The 25,661-nt window shown below is 38.1% G+C and overlaps 1 protein-coding gene and 1 long non-coding RNA gene across 2 annotated transcripts in view; one reads left to right on the plus strand and one right to left on the minus strand.

The window, feature by feature from the left end:
• itpr1b (inositol 1,4,5-trisphosphate receptor, type 1b) overlaps positions 1 to 25,661 on the minus strand; it is a 60,591-nt gene that overhangs the window by 2,357 nt on the left and 32,573 nt on the right. The window contains 16 exon segments of the mRNA XM_055161054.1: positions 3,440 to 3,600; positions 4,257 to 4,422; positions 5,043 to 5,191; positions 6,314 to 6,406; positions 6,532 to 6,721; positions 7,475 to 7,639; positions 8,511 to 8,686; positions 13,021 to 13,143; positions 14,574 to 14,766; positions 16,141 to 16,248; positions 16,445 to 16,579; positions 16,763 to 16,858; positions 17,035 to 17,145; positions 17,906 to 18,106; positions 19,723 to 19,985; positions 20,718 to 20,901. Of these exon segments, the coding sequence (XP_055017029.1) occupies positions 3,440 to 3,600; positions 4,257 to 4,422; positions 5,043 to 5,191; positions 6,314 to 6,406; positions 6,532 to 6,721; positions 7,475 to 7,639; positions 8,511 to 8,686; positions 13,021 to 13,143; positions 14,574 to 14,766; positions 16,141 to 16,248; positions 16,445 to 16,579; positions 16,763 to 16,858; positions 17,035 to 17,145; positions 17,906 to 18,106; positions 19,723 to 19,985; positions 20,718 to 20,901 (2,514 nt within the window).
• On the plus strand, positions 17,545 to 20,872 carry LOC129411109 (uncharacterized). Its single transcript, XR_008633155.1, has 3 exons — positions 17,545 to 17,674; positions 19,751 to 19,890; positions 20,733 to 20,872. It is a non-coding gene; the product is annotated as an uncharacterized LOC129411109 (long non-coding RNA).

The following is a 25,661-nucleotide window of genomic DNA, read 5'->3' on the forward strand; positions in this document are numbered from 1 at the left end:
TGTGGGTTAATCGGTTGTTCATTTCCTTATTTAATTTACACACAAGCAACTGAGGTATGAACTATATGAAGTAAAACCAGATTGTCAAAGTACAAACAAGATATTTTCAACTGACAGTCAACTGCATTTTAAATTAGTGATTTTTTTTTATAGGGCAATGCTTAAAAATGCATTTAGTTTTTTCATTGTTACCACATATTTTTTCTCAATAAGCACTAGCACAATGCATTTCCACTCTAATCTGATGCCTACATAGTGCAATCAATTTCTTTCTACAAAGCAGAAGTCATGGTTAATTTGATTCAAATAATTGTGATTATATCAGTCTGATGTTTTTTATTGTGCAAAATATCTTCTGCTGGTTGGAAACATTTAAATTAACAAAGGCATTACAACATTGTGTACTTCATCAAGTTTGTGTTGGATTTATATTGTGAAAAGTGAAACTGGACACTAGGGTGACATTCCTCCACACTGCTATCTTATCTGACCACTACATGTCATTGTTATTGTGCAGTTTGAAGTCATGGGACACCACTCCCTTGATACTGATATATCGTATATCGATCTTGATATATCGTGATACTAAATTTGATGATACAGCAGCCCACGATAACAATACTGTATTGAATATCAAGTATTGGTATCTATTAGCATTTTTTGTGTGACCACATTTCAGTTTTGTTGCTTGTTCGGAGGAAGGAAACTTCTTTATACAATATACTTGACATATTCACAGTTTTGATGATTAAAATATATATATTTCATATTAACTTTGCACAAGTAGTGGTTAACAAAGTAATATTGTTGCTAAAATGTATTTGGTTCTTAAAAAACAGAAATATATCTCAGAGAATCTTGTAAAATATATTATATATCGCCGTATTGTTCACCATGTATTGTGTATCGTATTGAATTGTGAAGAATTCCCAGCTCTGATTTATACTACACAGCACACAGAGATATTACACACAAGTACCATGGCTGTTAGATTGCAGAAGTACAAATGCTATAGTAGCGTGAATGAAAGAGAAGTTGAAGTGTACGCACTAAGGTTGTCAGATACTAACAAACTGTAGAAAAAGTCCCCCCGCTTTCAGCGGTTGCTTTGGAGATGGTTAAGGTGGTGTCCGCACCACAAAACCCGACCTGGGTCAGACAGAAGGCCCAGGGGAATCACACAACACTAAAATGATGCACACAGAGGAGTCATTCTGAGAGGACCAAAAGATGCTGTGAACATGTTCCACTTCCTGAATGCTGTGTGTTTACCTTCTTCCATAAATATGCAAAATTGAGCAGAAAAACAGGAAGGTAACTTTAAATGATTTAATCATAATTCTGAAACCCCAGCTCTTGCGCTAATCTTGGCATGCATGTCCAATAAGCTTAACCTCCTTCTGGGTTCTCCTTACTACACACGCAGATAATTATTTCATTATTATTTAAAAATGATCTGGATGAGGACCATGGACCTCCCTGTTAAGTCTATATGATGTTGCTTTTAACTAGTATATGCAGAATTCACTAGGACAAAAATCGGATCACCAGCATGCACACTTGCCTACCCTTTGCTTTCGAGATTAGAAGTGGTGGTGTAATATCCATAATTGTCATTGCTAGCTTTGCAATCAAACAGAATATGTTAAATTTAATATGAGCCATTTATTTCAGATCATCAAAGTTTTAATGAAAATTCTGTGTCACTGAGTAGATCCATAAATGGTCTAGTGCTAGTGGTCATTTGAAACTGAATCGTCCCTGGTGTCAAAAAGCCCACTTATGTTTGTTTTACCACGCGCTCACTTAGACCCTCTTTCCATCTCCAATGTTGACAAACGCGAGTGTTTCCAGTAAACAGAGAAATGCTGCCAGGACTTTAAAACGGCACATCGCAGCGTTCTATGGAAATGACGGAAGTTCAGTTTTCATTATTATAACCGCACGGGCCATGACAGAGAAACAGGATGCTCTGTGGTTAAAACAGCAACAAAAAACGTCACAGTCATGCCACAAACCACCTGACAGCCCACTCACTGCCGATATGCTAAATAATGACCAAAATATTCACACATTTCGACATAGTGGTGCTGATTGTCATGGTAGCTTTAATGGAGAAAGGTAATGATTATATGGTTTGTGTTGCTTCTGCTTGGGATTTTTTGCAGAATGAAAAAAAAAAAAAAAAAAGAGTAAATACGTTGTTATCTTTTGGCACCTTTGAAGTGACATTTCACCTAGAGTCAGCTTGACGTCAGTCCCAGTCATTGTCAGAGTATGACTCCATCTACTCCTTTTATTTCGGTCTCCCTCCTCATTATTGCAGCATCAGATAAACATCATGGCAGAAGAGGGACTTTACACACTACAGAAGCAAGACTGTTAGCTCTGATCATCCTTAAGTAAAGTATAGGATTTTGTTTTTACATTGAGCGATGCACAGAGACAAATACGTTGTTGTTTTCAGTAAATAATAATTAATGTTGGATTGTGTAATGATGAATACGTTTATACTACTGTCATCCTTACCCTACTTCTTGAACAACTGATAACTGAAATGAATTGCTGATTTTTGAAAATTGATGTAGCCTACATAAAAGTGCAAATAAACATAAATGCAGCCACAGAGAGACAGAGGCCTTTGTAGACAGCACATAGAGTGCATTGAGGCCAGTGTCAGGCTGCTGTGAAGGGCTGGGCTAATGCTGGGGGTGACTAGGTCAGCTGACGGGTCACTGAGGTCTTTAGCACCTTGTGTGCCTCCTGCTCAGAACATAGCACTGAACTCACTTTCAGTAAAGGGGAAAAGAATGGGCTTTGATCCCAAATCAGGTGATTCGTCACAAGACCCAGATTAAGAACAGCAATAAAAGTCTCATGTGGTAGTAAATGAGAAAGTGACCAAATGACAACATACATGTATATATTATGCATAGCCTCAAGTCATTTGTATGCAAAAACAGCCTCTTTATCCCATATCCAGTTGGTTTAAAAATAATGAGGATTTATACATCCATAATATGCATGTAATATCACAATTTCAGAATGTGTAACCATTTTAATTAAGGCATCTTTTGCAATAAATGCCTTATATACTTTGACATTATGGGCATTTCTATTTATTTATTTTTATTCAATTTAGGTTGTACAGTTCACTACTGCCCCCAGCCTCATTGAAGTCAATGAGTCACAAATGAGGCAGGTTAAGAGCTGTGTGTAACGATGTGTAACGATTAAAAGGTGACTGCTTTGAGGATTAACATATTTTAATCAGTGGCTCTGTCTCAGTTTTAATTCTCCAATCACAAAGCTGACTTATGTGGTAATACTATGGTCAGGGTGGAATTATATAATAAAGTCTTGGGCCAGATTAGGTCACATTTACCTTTGTTTTGAGCCATACACTGAGTTGACTGAAGATGCAATGTATAGTCCTTACCCTTATCATTTCTGCCACATAGCTCTCAGGTCCAGTGTATTCAGTGGAGTCCTTCACTTTCACCAGCACAATGAAAAACAGGTAGTGCCACATGTTGTGCTCAACTTTTATGTGCTCCTCAAAAGTCACAGTCTTATTGTCAAACTTATCCCTTTCCAAACCTAAGGAAAGAAACATAATTAATCCATGCAAACATTACTAAACCGCAATTTCAAAATAATTTTATTATTAATATAATGAATATACAGTTTGTGGATTATTTCTTTTGTACTTTTTGACAATTCACATTAGATTACTACCTTGTATTTTAAGTAGGGAGGTCCCAGTTACAGCCAACCCATTATAAATAACCATGAATCTAATGAAAAATATGTAAGCAGTTATGATTTTAACACTTAAAATGCTACAGACAGGGAGAAGACTAGCCTCACTGAGTGTACTGTCTAGCATGGTCAAAACCCATATGGTGACAGGAAGGAACAGAGCTCCTCCAAAGCAGCACCTGTCATGACTAATAAGCCCTTCTGGGAAGAGGAGGCGTTTTGGTGAATGCTACTATGAAAAACATCTCCATATGTAACAAGATCTTATGTGAAATCAAAGGTCTGCAGATTTGTCCACAACATACTTGATTTAACACAACGTATGCACCCATTGAAATTCACACCTGCTGCTCACAGGCGCAACTCAGATTTATGGTGAGGTATTGATTTTACAATACTGACACACAAGTCTGGTTAAAATGCACCACTGATAGGAAACTTCTCTGAATCTTTCAAAGCAGTGTGAATAGACTATGAGTAGATTATGCACCCACCACAAATAAAACAGGTGGTCTTCAGAATTTCCTCCTTTTTCTGCTTCTCACTTCTTAAGTCAGCAAATGTATCAATGATGACACCAAAAATGAGATTGAGGACAATGATGATGACCATAAAGAAGAAGAGCAGGTCGTAGATGACTCTGGCTGCAAACAGGGGCTCCTTTTGAGGCAAAAACATGAGGAACATACAGTAAAATAGAAATCATTTACAGTTGAGGGACTCAAATCATTGCTAAAAATACTTGTACTAGTTGCACAACAGTTGAAAAGCCACAAACAATAATATGACCCTACTTCCACGTGGTTACATTGCATCTCATTTAATTCTCCAACAGTTAGCATGGGCGACTTTAGTTGTATCGAAGGTTCTCTAACTTCTGTTCATGTGTGAATCAAGGTTGTCAAATTGGCCCAAGCTTAATCAGATAGAGCAAATGGTTAAATTAAAACTAACATTTAAACCCTAAGTAGGCAGTAGGTAATGGTAAGCTGACAGATTCTTATATAAGTGAGCATGAGTCATGTCCTCATGGTATGGATCAATGTATACTATGTACACATCTACTATGCAATGCAGTTGTAATCTTGTCTTCATGCTGGATGAGTACTATTTTTACTTTTTTTTTTAAATCATGCTTGTTGATGCATACATTTTGTGATATGCAGTGTTTAAGACTAACACTCCACAAATCCTCTGATGACTGCATAATTAAAGAACCTTGTATCCCATACAAGGAAAAAACAACATCCACCATTTTGGATGTTGAAAGATATTTTTACCTCTTTGGAGGGCTTGCGCAGCACATCTCCCACTCCTCCTCCACTCCTCAGGCCGTGACTCAGGACCGTTACAATGCACATGAGAAGAGAGTCACAAGTTCTTTCCTTGTCTTCTATGACCACAGCTGACGGCTGGACGGCAACAACAGCTATAAATGACACATCAACAGAATTAACTGTTACTTCCTGCATGGGGCTGAATACACAGCTTTGTTTCCATGGGCATGACCCTCATTATCTTTGATAACAGCAACCATGAAAATACACTTAACAGAAAGACTTAAAATAGAACAAAAATCAATTAAATACACTCAATATAATAAATAAGATCAAATTTGCTACATATTAATTGTCATAGAAATAAGTTTGTAGACAAGTCAGCAGACGGCCCCAATTAGCCAGCAGAATGCTTTAGGAGCCACACTAGTGACCTGTGGAGGATTTGAAACGGTTGACTTAGTGGACTTGGTTAGGGTCAGTAAGTTTTCTGAAGTCACAGTTAGCAGCCAAAATGCGGAATCACAGAGCAGACCCCTTGAGCTTCTTACAGACCTGATGCTAAAGTAATCGCTGACCTGTTCACCCTACAAGCCTTCACATTCGGTTTTAGATTGAGTTTCATTGAAGAAAAAAACAAAACAGCCAAATCTTACCTAATCCAATGACCACCAGACTGCTACATTTAAAGCTCTGGTAGATGAAATAAGTCACACATATGCAGACGGTCACGCAAAAACACTTAAGAACCCCCCGTAGATGCACAAACTTAGTATGAACTCTTTGACCCTCTTTCTACACAATTTTATTTCATGATAAAATATTTAAAAATATTTTGCATTTTTTCAGGTACTGTAACAGTTACAGTTAACAACGTTCTACAATTACATAAGAAGATAAAGTAATGGTTCTTACTGCATATAGCTTGAATGTACTTTGGGTCACTAGAGCTCAGGGTCACACATCAAAAACTTTCATCTCATAAAGATGCATTAGCAAAAACTCTATAAAAATATCCAAAAGAAACATGAACCAACTTGAACTGTCTAAATCTAAGTCAATATAATCTGTATCACATTTATTGTACGATGGTGTAAACTTTTTAAAGTCAGGTAATTTTAGTGTCTTAAAATCTTTGTTGGTTTAGCAAAATTCTTTCAGTTGTGACATAATCCTGAACTCCATAGTGAACCAAACCACTTAACTGGGATGGCTCATTTTCTTTGGCATGCTGAAAGCCATACTATTGGATGTCTTTTCTGTATATGACCTACCATCTGTTGTAGTCTGAGATGAGCAGTTTTCACCATTTTCTTTTCGACACACACCTCCTGAGAAGAACTCTCCAACCATGCTCGCTCCATGCTCTGTTTATAGAAATCAATGAAAATCAATTGGGGCTTTTGAAGGTTACATTTTAGTAATTTTTACATATGGTTTCTTGGGCTGATGGCATGCAAAATATGTATTCAAGCAAGCTTATGGTCTGTACCTAGTGTTTTATTGGGTATCCTGTCCACTGCCAGAATAAAGTCATCTTTAAAGAAAATGTATCCCACAATGGAGAAGAGGTACACGAGGATGAGGGCCAGCACTGCAGTCAGGACAATGGAGCGGCCATTGCGGGTGACACTTTTTATCACATTCAGCAAGGTCTCTTCTCGATAAATCAAATCAAAGAGCTGTGCAAGAGAAGAAAATATGTTAGAGACAGTAAAAACATCAATATAGACAAAAATTAGGCCTATCACAATAACAAATTTTGAAGTGCGATATATTGCTAAAGTAAATATAGACGTTAAACAATAATGTTGAAACCAAACCAAATTTTAAAAAAGAGGTGCAATAAGTAAATAACAATGCAACACTGAAATATCATCATAGTACATAAAAATAACCAATATTTTCCCTCCAGTACAAAGATACCATGATATATATGAAACTCCTCCCCCAAAATTATTGTTCCATCTAACATATATTGAACGATATGTCAATGTAGTTAATATGATTAACTGAGATTCAGGAGCAGGACCAGGCCTCAGCCGCCCTCTCCTCTCACCAGCGAACCACAACTCACCTCGACCACGCCTCGAATTTCCCAGAAGCCTATATGTAGCAGCCTTCCCCATCATCCCTGTTTGTCTCGGCTAACTGGACCCCACCCTCCCATCCCCTATTTTGTCTTTCAGTCATAAGACCCCTACAAGGGGGGGTCCCGTTCCGGCTGGGTCAATTGAAGACTGAGACGGAGCTGCCACCCATAGTCTCAGCCCAGCCATCTCTGCCTCGCTTCGTACATTATCAATAAACTTCTTCACACTATGTCGTTGTTGGTGAGGTCCTAGCTAGTGAAAGTAATTATCACGACAGGCCTAATGATAATTGGGTAGTATTATTCAAATAAAGGGTCGCTTATGAGCGGTCTACATGCGTACCAGCAGGCTGTAGAAGAAGACGTGCACAAAAACCCCTAAAGTGCAGATGATCAGGTAGAGAAGGTGGTAGAGAAATTCCACATCCAGGATCATGGCTTTGTATCCCCTTGTGAACGTTCCACGATTTCCCACGAAACTCATTAGGAAAATCACTTTATTACATAACTGAAACAAAACAAAACAAAAAATAAATATAGTGCACCAACATTTAAAAGTGCATTGTGTAACTTTTCTGGTGGAGGGTGTGTCAATTGCTTGTCTGTCTCCATGGAGATGTTACTGCATTGTCTGGAATGTTTCACAGTATGCCATTAAACCTTTCTATCTTCATGGAGACCAAACCAGACCGAGTTACAGGTCAGATCTGTGGAGAGGCGACCCTGCTCACAGATATTTTTTAACTATAAAAGCAACTGTAATTGAATAAATATAAAGGTAGAGCTGTTTAATGTTATAGTGGAACATTCCAGGGAGAGCAATGACATATCCAAAGAGACAAGCAGTGTACCTTTAAATTTCACTTTAACAGTAGGGCTGAACGATTTGAAAAAAATAAATAAAAAATCTGACAAGCACTGCAATTGTGATTATATTTGCAATGGATGTTGTAATAATAGGATGATAGGATTCTGTTCAAAGTTCACATATTAAACATGAATTAACAAAAAGACTAAAATATTAACTGATAAAACTCTTTGCAGAACATGTTATTACAAATCTAAATTACAGAGTTAACAGTTTGTTGAATAAGACAGGATGTTTTGAGGAGGATTTTACGGTATCTCAAAAATTGCAGCCTTTGCAGTTTGCTAATTAACAGACCATTACCTATGGACCTATTGGCTTTTCAGTCTGTTGAATACAGTCGTGAATACTTACCAGCTTCTACAGTCAGACCAGTTTCTTGTGCAAACTTTAATAATACTGTTTAGAAACTAGGTGGATTAGACGAGTCACACAAGACAATAAAGACTTCATTTTATTTACATAACATGGCTAATGACGAAGCACTTGTCTAAACATGAAGTTTACTTACATTAAAACACCCAAGCAGCAGCAGCGTTGGCTCCAAACCCACAGAGAATATAAGGCGAAGGATGGTAGATGCTATAAGCGCCCGGATACCATGAGGCTGAGGCAAGACAATAACAATCCCCAAGGACACGAACATGGCCACCCACAACAAAGCAGATAGATGGGGTTCCAAGGTGCCTATTAAACAAGAAATACATAAACTACTGTACTGTACTTGCAAAAGCTCAGGTCCACCAAACTAGTCAAAAATGTATACTAATTCTATTTCTATTACTGTGCATCAGGAACCAGAAGCAATGCTTTTAAGTCGGTCAGTATTTTGACTTGATCGTGTATTATCGAAGTAGTAAAGGTAAACGATAATCTGACTTTAGACATCATGTTTCTTCTTAATCGGTTCATATGTCACGATAATTACAATATCGACTTATCGTTCGGTATATGAAAGCTGAAACAATATACTCTGGGGCACAATATTCACTGTGGGTAATTTTTCTTTGCAATAGTAAAGAGAGTTATGCTATATTATGCAATAACGTAAGATTTGTGCTGTAGAGAGCAGAATACATAACTGCTATGGATAATTACTGGTTTAGTTTGCAATTGATTTAATGGAACATAGCACCTTTTGATGAGACTGTCTGTTTAAAAATGTGTTTACTGTGATGATCTTGTTTTGGGTCAGAGAAATAAAGTAGTTTCCATATTATTGTTTATCACAATATTTATCTGTAGCATATGTATATTGTGATTTTAAATTTGTTATCGTGACCAGCCCTCCCTTCCCTCTCCCTTTGAGGTATTTGTAGTGTAAACATCACATGACAGTTAGAAGTTACATAAGTCTGGTCATCTACTCATCTAAAAATACTTCAGCTCAATTCATTATCCGCAGACTGCAGTGCTATATTGTTAATGACCAACCCTGCGTGCTCAAGTTTGGCAAATGGTCCAGACACACAGCAGACTCTCATGCCGCCACACCTAAGCCCATTCATCTCTTACCTCGCTTACGTCGCAGCTCTAATCAGATGATTCAGTTCCTCACTGTAAACCACTTAACACTAAACCAGAACGCTTTCAGCGTACACTAAGTCAATGAATATATTTGAATGAAAGCACACAGCTAAATTACAAAATCTTGTCTTTTTGCTTAAAGGTGCATTGTGTAACTTTTCTGGTGGAGAGTCCGTCAAAGGCTTTTCTCTGTGGAGATATTATTGCTTTGTGTGGAATGTTCCACAGTATGGCATTAAATCTTTCTATCCTCGTGGAGACCAATCCAGACCAAGTTACAGGTCAGATCTGTGGAGAAATAACCCAGCTCACAGTCAAAATGTCAGTTTTTCTAGGCATTTTTGAGCAGCCAAAGCTCAAAATCCTCTGTTCCACCTTGTGATGTCACAAAGCAGTATTCTGGTTAATGTATACCTTTTACGTTTATTTCAATAGAGATTGGAAATTTTAGGGCTTATCTAAATGATTATAGTGATAGTGTATGAAGTTTAAAACCACAGTGGAGAACTTCCTGTTTTACCACTTGACCAAGGTGGGACAGAGTTTTCTGTTTGAGAGAATAATTAAATATGCAAGGTTTGTGTGATAAACATGTGTGAATGAATAAAAAACAACTCCAGGTACGTTTGTGATGAGGAAGGATTATAACATAGATCAGAAAATAGTGTAATATGGGCCCTTTAATCAAAGTTAGAACACGAAATAGAATTTAATATTTTACACCACAAGGACTTCTTCAGACACAAAATGCCATGGGATCAAGCACAAGCACATAGGTCTTAGAAGTTTTTGGATGTGCGTGCCTTTTTCAACATTTCATCTTAATCTGCAAATTCTAAAAGGTCAGTAGCAGTTCATTAATGGTTTAGGCTTAAGCTTGCATAATACAGCAAACATTTAAGCACATTTTAATCCGGAGCATGGCAAGAGGGGTTTTGTTCACTGATGAGGATGTGTAAATAAAGACAAATCGAAACAAAGATCATGTTAAAGGGTCCTAAATTACACAAAACCGACTCTTGTGATCTTTTAGCCATGTAAGAATGTCGTTACCTCATCAAAACATACCTGGAGTTGTGCTTTGTTTCACTGACACATGTCTGAGTAATCCTTTATTATTAGTCTGTCTACATACCCAAAGTTCAAAATGCTCTGTTCCACCTTGTGATGTCATGAAGCGGTAATTTTCAAGTAATCCTTTACTTTTTCTTCAATGGAGATGGGCAATTCTGGGCCTGAAATTATCCAAAAGATTCTAGTGAAGATGTAAGGAGTTTAAAAACACAGTGGAGCTGTACAACTCATGACACCACAAAGTGGAACAGAATGTTTTCTGTTTAAGAGAAGAGCATGGCAAGAAGAAGGTCAACCATGTAAATGCCAAAAAAAAGCATTTGACAGACCCTCCACCAGACCTGCAGCACCTTTAAGGATTATGTTGAATATATATATATATTTTTTTACAATGCAGTAAAAAAATCAAATAAAAAATTGTTAACACAAGTATGTTCTTTTTTTTTTAAGAAAAAAAAAAAGATCATGTGGATAGAATGTGAATTTTTGCAAACCTCACTTATCTTGAGTAGTGATTACGAGAAGGGGCACTATTCAGTTTCATGGTCAGTCAGAACCACACAATTTGACAAAACTTTACAACAAGGAGTGGATCTGGAGCTGTGTACTGTCTCCCTGATTTCAGAGGGTGTGATTGATAGGAGGATTGACCAATCAGAGAGACGCATGCTCCACTGGCGTCAAAAACAAACATGGCTGTTTAAAAGTAAAAAAGATGAAAAACCAACATAATGGACTGAGAAACAGCATGGATTTTTTTCATAATCAACAATCAAAGTATCAAACTATTATTTATCTCTGGTAAAAGAAGTTATATATTTTGTTTTGAATGATATGAGAATTTTCAAGAGGAGATGTCTTCCGTATTTGAGAGACACGTGCTACAAATGAGCAGCTGTGGCTGGATTGTCTCAAGTTTGAATGGAGATTTTACATTCTCTATGGTCCGATTCCAGTCTCCTCTGGATTCTAATAAAATGGAGAAGGAACAAGCTGGTCAGGCAAGTAATGTTTGTATGTATATTGCAAGTAATGTAATGTATCTCTGTTAGTTAACTCTACAGTATGTCATCCTGTTTCTTAATTAGCTTAAGTGATACAAAAAATAACATTGAGAAAGAGGTTATAGTTTCAAATCGACAGAGTACAGTATCAGTAAACAGGGTAAAACTGGAATATAAATAGAGTGGTCCTTTGTCAGAGCACTGTAGTGTGAGATCGAAATCTACATCTTGTATTACAGCCTCTTCACACCTCCACTTGTGATACAGGCGCTGTCAGGCTACACCCAAACCACAGCACGCAGTGAACTCAAGTGGCCCAAGTTCAACTATAGAGGCAATGTTTAATGAAGAGGCTATTATGTTCACAATGGCTTATAGAGATGGATACAGTACGATCAGATTACTTCAGCTATGTTGTGTAACTTAATTTTCTTTGAGGAATGCAATTCAAATAAAAACATCAATGATAAATCACTGATATTCATTTTTCTAGATAATACAGTGGGCCAATCTAGGTGGTTATAACAACCCTCAGCATCAACATTATGACTAATACCATCTGCCAAATTGTCTGTCTGATTTCTATTTCATTCAGAAGATGAGAAAATATACACAGAGAATATATTTAGCAAAGCTACCAACTAAATTAAAACCATGCACCTGCATGACTAAATTTGATAAGGACGCCATATTAGCAGTGGAGACCAAGTTATTGATTTATCTTAAAATGAATCAGTTTAACCATTAGTGACCCTTACCTAGCACAAATGTGATTTTAAAGACTATAGATTTTGCCTTAATTCAGCAATATCTGGACATCTGGTTTACTTTTCACTTTCTTATATCATCAAAAAAGGTCCCTGGAAATGTTTGTGAAAACAGACTTTAATACAAAGCCCTGTATTTATAGCATTTACCAATATTGACACATTTAGCAAGTTAAAGTGTGCTAAAAACATTTGGGACTGTTTCTCTTCAAACTACTTTCTTCCTAATCAACACAGTATAATGCTAATCGACAGGAAGTTTTGGAAATGTTATTAGACAATGGTTGAATCATTCAAATAAATCATTCATAGTTTAATTAATGTATTGCTTGATTAGCTGCTAGCCCGTTTAGCAGCAGAAATCCACTTCTACCATCAACCTGGAGTTTTGTAAATCCCTTAAAAGGGTCAAGCTGTCTTGTACACTTGATAATGTGTAGATCTTGGTGTGCAACAATAATCCGCAATCTCTAAAACACTGATAAAGTTTGTTAATTGCGGCCAATGAGGTTAGTTTCTGTGGAAATTCTCCCCCAATCCACCGCCAGTATGGAGCTTGGGGGTGCATGCGGTAGCTCTATATATTGCTTATGACACCACTGCTTACATAATTTATCGTGTGTGCAGTGTGTGTTGGAAATTGACTAACCTCCACGGAAACCTTCCAATGGATAGAAGAATGCCACCAACAGGTTCATGAGGACAGCCAGGTTGAAAGAGATGCTGCTCCAAAAGGACATGTTCCTGGAGCACCAGTACAAGATGGGCTGAGCTGGACACAGAAGCAAAATTTCATTTAACTCAAAGTTAATGATAATGTGCTGTGACATTTCTAGTGAATAATAGGAGTTTAGTAATAAAAAAAAAAAAAAAACAGAACAGAACTGAATCTGCAATGTACTTTCTTTTAATGATTATGAAAATGTCATGGTATTTTTTGATTATTATGTTGTTAATTTGGATAACTGTAGGCACAGCGCAAACTGACAGTTCGAGAGCTATGGAGCTTAACATAACCTGAGATGTTTGTTCAAGAATGTTAAACAGACATTAAATTATTTGCTCCTTTGGAGAGAAACTCTGAAATAATAATAAGCATACATATTGTATTAGAAAACCGATTAGGCATGGTGGGTCTCTACCTAAAATGGGTATTTATTGGGTCACAGGTTGCACCAGTTAGGGTGACAAAATGTCAAAGGGAATCTGATCAGGTTCAAGACACTGCAGGTTATGTGGGGCAAATCCCTTATTTTGGCACACAAAACCAACAGCCGTGCATTTTTCACAGGAACATTAAAAGCTCCACCTGTATATACACCACAACCCGTGTCCTTGTTTTGACCCCATACGTTGGCATAGAAATTGTGGTTTCAAAAATGTAAAACTGTATACAAGTTCAACTATATATTGGGACCATGAAAAAAAACAAAAAAAACAAATAACAATAACAAAATAAAAAGAATAATAACTATAACTTTACATAAAGTACTATGTGACTATTTAAGTGTAAGTATAAGGCTATATAAGTGAGTATATACAGTGTATTTACAACAAAAAATACCAGGTAAAGTGTCCACAGTGTGCACAGATAAGGATTTGATTTGAATTATGTATCACACTTGGGACCATGTAAAAGCTATACTTAAAATCTGCCATTGATGCCTCAGAGCAAAATTTACATCTATTACTTTTTGCTTAGTCTTTGTTGGGACTCTAGAAGAAGGCACCTTCTTGGGGCCTGATCACAGCACAGACAACAACAAAGAAAACACAACAGCATAACTTCACAGGTAAATATAAACAACTAAAACATAATTTTGACTCCATTACTGTCTCTGCTTGTTAGTACTTCTATATATGACAATATAAACATGTGTAAACTGCATTATCTCCCATTGATATGCTTTTTTCTCCATCCCTCTAGGTCCTCACATTTTCTATTTCACCTGTTTTTTATCTACTTATCATGCATTAATAGGAAGTAACTAAAACTGATATAGTTATATAGGTCTTCATACTGAAATAACAACTTTGGAGGTATTTTCAAGGTGTCTAAAGCTAACTAAGTGCAATGGGGTCTCAGAAATGGCATGGGATTCAGAGGGATGCAAGAAAAAGGCAGATAAATAGAAGGTAAAAGTAGGGAGGAGAAAGACGCACAGGGAACGTTGTTTGTGCTACCAGTGGCCTCTTGAGTACCTCGCAGCTTCTTCTGCCAGATCATTTCATTGAAGAGGTCCTCAGAACGGAGGAAGAAATCATTGATCTTACTGCCTTGCTCGTCGCGCTCTGTGCTATAGTAGACACGCAGCTTGGACTCTTGTGTGAGGAACTCACAGATATTGGGCACGGGAAAGACAATCTGCTCCATGGTGCGGTCAAGACGCACAATCTGAAAGCCAAAAGCAAATAATTCGCAAAAAGTGGTTTTAAAAAGAACCTGCAACTATCACCATGTTTAAAAAGACTGTCATAGCAAAGGAGAAATTCCTTTCTTTTTGAGTGTAAAGGTTTCACATTGTTGGTGGACATTGCCTTACATCTGCCTGAAGGGAGGAGCTAACTACATTGAACCTACTCTGAAACTAACACACCAACTTGTTTACAGTTTCTCTTTGTTAGCTAGACCTATTGCACTAAGTGGGGACTGTACCTGAGTCATATTAGCATAATCATTGCCATGACATTCAACAGACCTAGCTAACAAATAGAAACTATAAACAAGTAGGTGTGTTATTTTCAGAGTAGTTTCAATGTTGTTAATTCCTCTCTTCAGGCAGATATAAGGCCGTGTCCACCAGCAATCTGACCAGAACTGAAGAAGCAGTCAAACATTTTTGATCAAAAAAACCTTTGGTCAACTGACAGAACTGAATTTCTCCTCTGCTATGGATCCTATTTCGAAGACTGAGGGATTTCATAAACAAATGTCAAAGGGACAAACTAGTTGCATAATCTCCCTAACATCAGGAGAATCTTGTTTTTGTATTAATACTTTGCAACTGATGATTAACATTTCCTGTTGGTCTGAAGCTAACTGCAGACACTGCACTGCCTGAAGATCTGTTACACCATAATCTGATCTTTGTTTTAACACAATTTTACTATAAAGAAGTGATTTAGCTAAAACTACAAAGATTAGATTATTTGCACTGTTAAACAAGTCTCTCACACATAAAATTACAGTCAGTCAGTCACTTTCACCTTTTTTCTTGAAAATCAAACACCTAAACAAGACCATGGACTCTCATATAGTCACTGACTCCTTAAAATTGTTTTTGTTAAAATCCATTTAGTATTTTTTCTTGACCTTTCAGAGCATCTTAAAACTTTTTGACACTGTTTGCTAATGAGTGCATTGTGTCACCATGGTAAAGACAAAGGATCAATAATTAGATCAATAATTATTGTAATGTTTATGCAAATGTCTTCTGTATTAACGGCCTGGAAACGACATACAGGAATGAGCATTTTCATAATAATCTGTCATATTCACAATGCCAGATTACAGACGTCCATTAGTGTGCACTATATGTCCCTATCAAATAAACACGTGTAACAGCATGTAACTATATTGTGATGAGGGTGAATTAGTGTGATCTCCATTTTCGTTGTCCTCACTTGTTTTATTATAGTAAGGAAGAACATCACTCCAGGCCAGAGGCAAGTCATGAGACATTCTAGTATAACTCTTACATTCATGAACAGCGTTAGTCATATGGATGCAAATATGAAGATGTGCAAGAGCTTGAACCAAACTACAGACCTCAATTTGAGCAGTGTGTTTGGCGTAGAACTCCAGAGCCTCGTCTCCTTCTCCATAGGTGCCTCCTGGCTTCAACATGGCCTGTAGCTCTTTGTTGTGACGGGCCAACTGCAATGACGTCACCATAAAACAGTTTGACAATGACACACAGCTCAGTCATTGTCTGCAGTCTGTTAGCAGTATTATACAAGCAATCATAGTCACAAATGAGCACTGTTATTAAGCTCTATTACACCAGGTGTTCTTTAGGGTGTGTACTGTGTATATGCCAGAATGGTATGTCTATAGAGTATCTCATACTCACTTGATGTGCCAATATATATATGTTATGGCCAACATTGCGTGGAGATGCAGAGTGCTCCTCTTCAGCGTCCTCACCTTCAGAAGGTTCCTCCACCTCTATTTCACCCTGCATGTAGGCCTTTTTGATCACCTCCACCTGAAAATTACAACCATGAAAATGTGTGTGTCATTTTCATTGTAAACCATATCATTAACTAAAATCAGTGAATCAATAAATACCTCCAAGAAATGGCTTAATGTAGTGATTTTTTCTGATAATTATATTTTTCAACAAACTTTTTTTCCCCAAATAATAAGCCCTGACTTGTTTAATACACACCAGCTCTTTGGGCCTCATGTTGTAAAGTATTCTTTCAGCATTCTCGCTATCATGTCGACTTTCCATTATAGCAAGAAGAAGCTTGGAGGCATTGTTCTACAAAACAGAAGCAGAGTTAGAGATGGCATAGACATTATTCTCTATATATCCATGCCTTCTTGTGCAGCTATCAAAAATTCAATAAACATTTTCAAATGAAGTAAAAAATGTATGAAACACACAACCAATTTCCATAAAACATTATTATTATTATTATTATTTTTTAAACTCACTTTAAGTTCAAGCACCAGGTCCATTCTCTTCTTGCCAAGAGGATTAATATCATTGAGAATGAGTGCGATGATGATGTCAATGCCATTGCACTCATGAGTAGCAATGCAGTTCTGGAAAAGGATAACCATTATGCCATATTACTTTTCTGGACAGCACATAAGGAGCACTTTATAAAATCACGCACACACATCAGCTCATTGGCCAAGCAGGAAGTAGTATTTAAACAATTAACAAACAAATTCCACAGTAAAATCTGTCATGAGGCAAAGGGAAAAGCAAAAGCTCAAAAATAACTATTGTGTTGAAATAAAGAGCACTTGTATTCTGCAGCCTCCAGGTAATTTAAATTATGGGGAATTGAAATAAGCAAAATGGGTCCTGTGTTTTACCAGTTTCTAGTTTAGTCATGCCAGTTTCACAGTCACCAGTAAACGACCGCACATGAGCAGCCGGAAAGCAGTCATGTGTGTAGAGATAATGTTATGCCAAAGCACAAACACAGGCACACTGCCCAAAGAAGGTGAAAGGGGTTAAGCAACAAGTGACAATCAACAAGTCGCAGATATGGAAGCCACCCAAGCAGGACAAAGTGAACACCAAATAACTACGACTGAAAACATGGCACTGTTAAAAGATGAGGTAATCGTTCACTGATGACTGTTTTCTTGTTTATGTTTAATAGAATTACCTAGTTAGTATATCACAATTATCGAAAGACCTTGTTGGTAGTCTGTAAGGGCAGATTTGCCATCAGGTCAAGATTTTTTTTAAATAATTAACTTCAACTATATTAAGTACAAACTCATTAGTAAGTAATATTATTAAAGCACATCCCACACTTCAAAGTGAAAGAAAGCTGTGTTGTAGTACCTGGTTTTCATGGCATGGGCCCTGGCAGTATTCAGTCAGGCTCTCAACAGTCTGGTTAATTAATCCTACATTCTTCTCATTGATGTAGAGTCCCAAAAGACCCAAGCCTCCTGTAGTGCTCCCACAAATGCAGTCCAGGAACTGAAGAGTCTCACACACCAAGTTGTAGTTGTTTTTGTTATTTTGGTTGCGCAAGAAATTCTGTAAGATAATATAAACAAGAATCAGGAACAAAAATGGGCAAGTGACTGTACTAAAGCACTACAGTTAAAAAATAAATAAAAGATTAATTGTTAAAAAAATATTATATTTACAACAACTACAATTTTGAACAGAACAAACCAGACCATTTACAGCAACATTACATCATGCTGTCTGAAACATCTTGCACCATGCTTGCCAGTAATTATATGTGTTTTTCATAATGTACCTCTTTCGTAGGTGAAATATAACATTAAATTAGATATTTTTTATAGGCAAATAATACAAATGATAATTTATTAAGTGTACATCTGATAAATACTCCATAGCAGTGCTTTGCCATCTTCATCCAGGCACTCTGAAATATGTAGATCATACAGGAAGGGCATAACCCTTGTGCAACGAGTCAGACAACACAATCAGTGCAAAAAGGAAGTCTCCTGTCTAGGTCGACAGATCTATTACTACACTTCATAGTGAAACTAGACCAAACAAGATATGGAAGCAGCTGCTTAGGGTGCCAGTTTTAAATGTTTCATTTCTGTAAAAGTGATTCTGGGTTTTAAATCCGACTTAATATTAGCATGGAATAGTTAGGGGCATCTAGGGGAGGGCAATATTGATTTTGAAGATACATTTTTAATATTTATGTTGATTATTTACAATGGGTTTATTCAATGTCCGAAAAAAGACCTGTCACATAAAATGGAACCGCCTGAACACAAATCACTTTTTACCCTTCCAGCTTTTTAAGTTTGTTTGGATAAACTATCCATCCATCAACATCTACACTGTGGGGCTAGGTCTAAACGGGAATGCCCAACCTTCATTTTTGAATTTTGCATATCTCCAGCTGTTGTGATATTACACATTTTTCCATACAGATGCGTGGATGGCGGGTACAGCCGCGGACTACGTGGGTCAGGCGGATAACGTGATGAAAAATAATATTTTAATAAAATTCGGGTGGGTGGAAATTTAACTACTCAAATAAAAAACTCGGAACGCGGAGCAACTCGGAGGAGACAGAGCAGATGGTGGGTGGGTGCGGTTTTAAAAATTGGTCAAAAACCATAGGTGCAAGTGGACGGATGCTGAGTTTTGTGATGCGGTTGCAGATGAAAAAAATGCCCATCCGCACACCTCTAAACTCTCACCTCTAGTAGAATTACATAAGAACATTTTGTATATTGTTGTAATATTCATACAATGTCAATTAAAGGACCCATATTACGCTATTCTCTGATCTGTTATAATGTTGTTTCCTAATCAAAAACATACCAAAGTTGCGTTCCGTTTCATTTACACAATGTTTAACACACAAACCCTGCAGGTTTAGGCTGAGTTCTTCTCTCAAAAAGAAAACACTCTGTTCCACTTTTTAACATCATGTGGTAATGCAGGAAGCGCACCACTATGTTTTAAACTCCATAAACCTTCACTAGAATCATTTGAATAAATTCAGATCTGGAATTGTAAAAGGTAGCTGTTAATTAGAAAGCCACCATTTCATGACATAAGGTGGAACAGAGCATTTTGAGCTTTGGAGATGACAAGTGCAATGTTAAAAATGCTATTCTGAGCTCCACGAGGACCAGAGTGAGCTAGCGCCTGACCTGTAGATCTCTGTTGTGGTTCTCACAGAGCAGCTGCATTAGGCGTAAGATGGGCTGCATGATGGTGATGATGACACTCATCTCGTTCTCATCCTGGCTCTTGTCAACTGGAGCCAGGGGGGCGCCGTCTGCTCCTGCCTGATGCTCCTCTGCCTCTGCCTCGCGGCGGTAAGTGTTAAAGGCCTTTTTGGTGACAACTGAAGCCTCCACCAGCTGCTCCTTCATCTCCTCCGTTACCACGGCCACCACTGGCACATCTTTCACTGTTAACAGAGAGGACTATATAATACTTATACATATACATATTTATATTACATATTTACTGTGTGCAAAACTTTGCAATTCCCCATTACCACTTCAACTGTCTCTGGAAATGATTACTAGGACCATCCCAGTTGGACAAGATAGATGTTGTCATCATAAATTATTAATGGCAACACTTTGACTTTAAATCAGTTCTTATTAACATCTAACTAGCTGTTAATACGCAAACATGTACGTGGTAATAGATCACATGATCCTAATAGGTAATAAAAGTGTTTTTACTTAAATGCTTAAAGATAGTGTATGTATGTAACTTTCTGGAGATGAAAGCTAAAACCATACATACAGTATATCTATATAACTCATATCTCTACATGGAGATATTTACGTTTTATGCTACACTGTGGAATGTTATAGCCAAAAAAAACAACATTTCCATTGAAGCAAGCAGGAGGACAATCTCCGACAGGCCAAATAAATGAATTAGATTTGTGGAGATGCAAGCCCACTCAGAGTAAGGATGCAGGTTTTTTCTGTATTTTTCAATGAAAAAAAAAAAGTTCTTACTTACATACTGTATGTTTAATATATTTTAATCTTATGTAACAAATTTGCAAATATAAGTACAGAAATTGAGTACTACCCTAAAATATAGTGCTGCTTATAATGACTATATGAATAAATTATTATGTTGTTTTTTTTTTTTTGCTATTTATTAGTAACACACATGCCTTTCTTCCTTGCAGGTGTGTCTTTATCAGGTGGCTCCTCATCTTTCTTCTTGCTGCCCAGGTCACTGGTGTTGACTGTCACAGTGGCTTTAATCTCCTGCTGGGCAAGCTTCATGCGCTCATAGAAGACTTTGAAGAACTTCTCAGACTTATTGTCACCTGTTAGACGATGGTAGAAGGACCTCTGGAAAAATGGGAAATATTATGTAATCATGTGCACTTTTCATTATGGCAAAGAAATAATGTAAAAAAAAAAGTGCTAAAATGTGCCTAGATTAAGGTTGGAGAACAAGGCTTGCTGCCATCTTTATACTGAAATGCTCAAGGCTAATTAGCATTATACAAGAGGATGCATCATTTTATCAAGTCTTATTATAAGTTAGGTTCTGTGCCAGGCATCTATTCAAAGATGTTGCATAAACCCTATCAGGCAGTGCCAAGAGCTCTGTGTGTTCACCTGAATCTGCACCATCTGCTCTATGCCCTTTGGCCACAACACACTTTTGGCAGAATGACAATTGCCATGGGCATCAAACAACTGTGCAGATGCAACAAGTGCTAACAAGATAAGAAGGTAATCATATTACTCATAGTATGTAAAGTGTTATTCTCAAAGTCCATCAACAACAACATTAGTCATTCTCCATAAAATTATCACATAACAAGTCAAAGGTTATTGAATGAAAAGCTCAGTTTGTAGATGCAACATTTTATACATGTAAAACATCAAAATTCTTCTACTGCATTGCTCACAACTGTTGCATCCAGGCACTGCTAAAATATGAGTCAATTATAAAAGTATTATAAAACAAGCTTCAAATTCTTTTGAATTATGTTGTCATTGTATGTGGTTTATGTGTCGTGGCAGAATATTACATCTTGCAACAAAGCAAAAAGCAGAAGGCCAAACTGGTTGAGAAGTTGTTTTCCTGCAGCTCTACCATGTCCGTCCCATTTTCCTGTCGACAATCCCTCCTTACATAAGCACTGCCTGTAATCAGCTGAGTGGTTACAGTGAGGGCACAGTGTGCCTGACTGCTAACACTGTTACATCAGAGCACACAGGGCCAGCAAGAGGGAGAAAGGAAAACCCTGCCCTACTTTTTACTGCCAGAACGGCACGGAGCAAGTGCGTGGCGTGAGGGGTGGAGTCCAAAAGTGGAAGCAGAGGTTGGTGTAAGCAGGAGTTATCACATAAACAGTTTCTGGGGCACTTTGAAAAAGTCTCTTACATAATACTCTTTCCAGGTTTAGTGCAACTGTGAGACAGCAAGTGAGGATTTACAAAAATCGCAAGATCACTTGACTGCATTTCCTGGCTGGCATGACACTAGCAGAATTAATTAGATTAAGGCTGTTTTTCTCCCTCCAAACTTTTATGCAACAGTTGTTTTTCATGTGTTGCTTGACAAGAGAGGGTCATTCAGTTATAGAGATCTGATTAGAGTCTGCAGAAGTCTTATGCAATAACACCAACCTCCTGAGACAAAAACAACAACTGCAGGATAGAAGCATTGCCAGATTAGCATTAAAACATATAAACTAAACCAGATTTAAATCTATTGCTGCACTAATGGTTGAAATCGGGTGATAATCAATCTGAAACCAATATAAAAACAACTGTGAAGCAATGCATATATATTTTGAAACATGCATGCATATGCATGTGCATATTAGTTACATAATTAAGAGATAATAATCTAATAAGACTTGTCGCATGTTGCAGACTTGGGTATACTGGAAATACTTCAATATTTTTTCCAGCAGTTGATTACCATTGAATTGCTTGTCTTTTATAAGACCTTTTAATCTCATCAGAGCTACCTTGAAATATGTGGCTCAAATTTCAGACTTGTTCACTGCTGAGTCATTGTGGAAAAAATAAAAATACTGTCTAAATCAGCCATTTTCAAAGAGAGGCTTGTCCATCCATGGCCTACCGCTTTAAGCCCCCTGAGAACTGCACTGAGACAGTTATGAAGGGGCTCCTTATTCTATGCCGTGCTGTAGATTTGACATGTCAGTGTAGCAGACCACAGTTTTTCTGCACATCAGTAGTCACCCCAGTATTTGGCATAAACACAATATACTTATGTAAGCTCTGTTTATACCAATAGCACTCCATCCATTTCCTTTTATCCGGCCTTTCACGCCTTGGTGAGTAACAAAGCAGGGCTGTTCCTTAATGGAGATCTACTGAGGGTACTCAGACACCACAATGATGATCATCACCACTGATACGGACAAATGCATTATGAGAAGCAGCATTTCAAGCTTCACAGAGGAAGAGCAAATGTGTTTTGTTTAGCTTTGTTTAATAAAAAAATATTTTTACAAACCAACCCATTAAATAGCAGTTGCACAAAGACAATGGATGAAGGACAGGTGAAGTGTCTTACCAAAGGACACAATAACAGTGTGGCGTGCTAACCTTTAGGTAGTGTGTTCATCATATTTGCAAGATGCTGCACACTATTTTAAAAATGTTAAAAAGTCAAAGTTTGCCCCATGCACCTTGTGACAAGTGCAAATGCAGATACTTTATAAGCCTATGTGCAGTCTTTTAAAAGCTTTCCAAGAGGAGTGTACAGTGAATTTGACAGGGGAGCCAAAGTGGGGGAGTGTAACTCACGCCTGTAGGGAGCAGCATGCCACAACACGCCTATTGAGTAACAGCAGTGGCACCTGTTTGCTCTTGTGACAGCTCAGGGATCTGAGGTCATAAGGATGGTGTTGAGTAGAAAGATGAGCGGGGGCTCCGAGAGCTGCTCTTTGGCACGTCTTCTCTTATATAAGCCGCATAAACAGTCTCTCTATGGAGCGCTTTTGGATAAGAGCTTTCTAGTCACTAAGTATAACCTGTGTGCATGTGCTGATGGGCTGCCCAAATGAGTATGAAGGGCTGCAGTTACAGGCTGTGGTAGAATTGTATGCTACTAAATGTGAACTACGTGTCTGCTTGGGTGAGTCAGGAGGCAACTTATCGTGTGGAGGCTCTGAATAACAACTTCCAGGGAAGTAATGTCAAAACATGCTATCTTGTCCTCATGATCTATGTATGCTAAAGTTATTTAAATCACACAGATATTTAGGTCATTCACAAATGACTGACATTTTATAGCATAGGGAAATACATTTAGCAATTTGCTAATTTATGCTGAACTGATCTATCCTTTCAGGAAGATCTATTTGAAAAAATGTATAAAATTTTAGGGGGAAAAAACTATGCTACATTTGTTGTACAACAGTCTTGTATGGAGTTTTTGAATTATCAAAAAGGAAAGCAGAAAGCTTGTCTTGTTCACGAGTGAGGGAAGGACGGAACGTGAGATTGACAGGCAGATCGGTGCAGCTTCGGCAGTGATGCTGTCGCTGTATCGGACCGCTGTGGTGAAGAGGGAGCTGAGCCGAAAGGCGAAGCTCTCGATTTACCGGTCAGTCTTTGTTCCTACTCTCACCTATGGTCATGAGCTCTGGGTAGTGACCGAAAGGACGAGATCGTGGATACAAGTGCTTGAAATGGGTTTCCTCCGCAGGGTGGCTGGGCGCTCCCATAGAGATAGGGTGAGGAGCTCAGTCACACGGGAGGAGCTCGGAGTAAAGCCGCTGCTCCTCCAGGTCGAGAGGAGCCAGTTGAGGTGGCTCAGGCATCTGTTTCGGATGCCTCCTGGGCGCCTCCCTCGGGAGGTGTTCCGGGCATGTCCCACTGGGAGGAGGCCCCGGGGAAGACCCAGGACACACTGGAGGGACGATGTCTCTTGGTTGGCCTGGGAACACCTCGGGGTCCCCCCGGAGGAGCTGGAGGACGTGTCTGGGGTGAAGGAAGTCTGGGAGTCCCTGCTTAGGCTGCTGCCCCCGCGACCCGGCCCCGGATAAGCGGACGAAAATGGATGGATGGAAAGCAGAAATCATAAGATGTAATTTGGCTTCACTTTGGTCTTCGCAGCACTACATTGTTGACTTTGAAAACCAAACCAAAAATACCTTGTGGTTATATAGATCATAAGTGTGTAACATATATTAACTGACAAGTGCTACGTGTTTATCTCAGGCTGTGGTGTCCTGAGAAGATCTCGAGTTTACAACAGATATGTGACATGTGAGACAACAGGGCCTGCTCATACATAGTGCAGTGATAATAGAGGCCTGATAAGAAGTGGGAGCTCTGACCCATTTCCTTTTAAATCCAGTAACACTTAACCCATCCCTTACGCCTGCCAGATCAGTTCCAGAAACAACAATGAAATATCGCCAAATTCTTCCTCCTGCCAACCTTTTCCCAGAATATTTTCTGTTTGCTGGACTACGACCCTGTATTACCTCAAAAGGCAAACAAACAGACCCCTTGAAGAAATCGCACTGCTTGTTTTTGTCCTGTTTTTCATTGGAGACAACAAGAAGTCTTCTGTGCAAAAAGGAGGCCAGGCCAGCACAGGTTATGTAAGATAGGGAAATGTGATGCATCTGGTGATATGTTGTAAATTCTCCCTGGACCCTACATGATCCCTGAACAAAGCACACTTGTGTTCTCATCATGGAAAAACAGATGTAACACATTTGATTCTGGATAAAGCATATAGACCCAGGCTTTGAGAAAAAATTGATTAAAACCTAAATAATCTGCAAAGTGTTGTATACATTTAGTACAAGAGAGTTACCTACAATGAACCTACGGCTTTTCTTTTACTGCTTTCCTTTGAGGATGATTAAGTCCAATTGGAATGTATAGAGAGCTTGAACATCATTCACTCCAGCAGCACCTTACGTAAAAGTCGCCATGTGAGTGCTTTTATGTGCGCAATGTCAGCCTTTGTCAAGTAATTGTTCTACGCAATTACACAACTGATCAGAAACAACAAAACCATAAACACCAGAGTAAACACTATGCACGGCTGACTGAAAACATGCATGCACACTGCAGCAGTTCACTCGTCTCTCACCCTA

This window comes from Boleophthalmus pectinirostris, unplaced genomic scaffold, assembly GCF_026225935.1.
Source record: "Boleophthalmus pectinirostris isolate CB_2022bp ecotype Guang Dong unplaced genomic scaffold, ASM2622593v1 HiC_scaffold_3, whole genome shotgun sequence".
Lineage (NCBI taxonomy): Eukaryota > Metazoa > Chordata > Actinopteri > Gobiiformes > Gobiidae > Boleophthalmus > Boleophthalmus pectinirostris.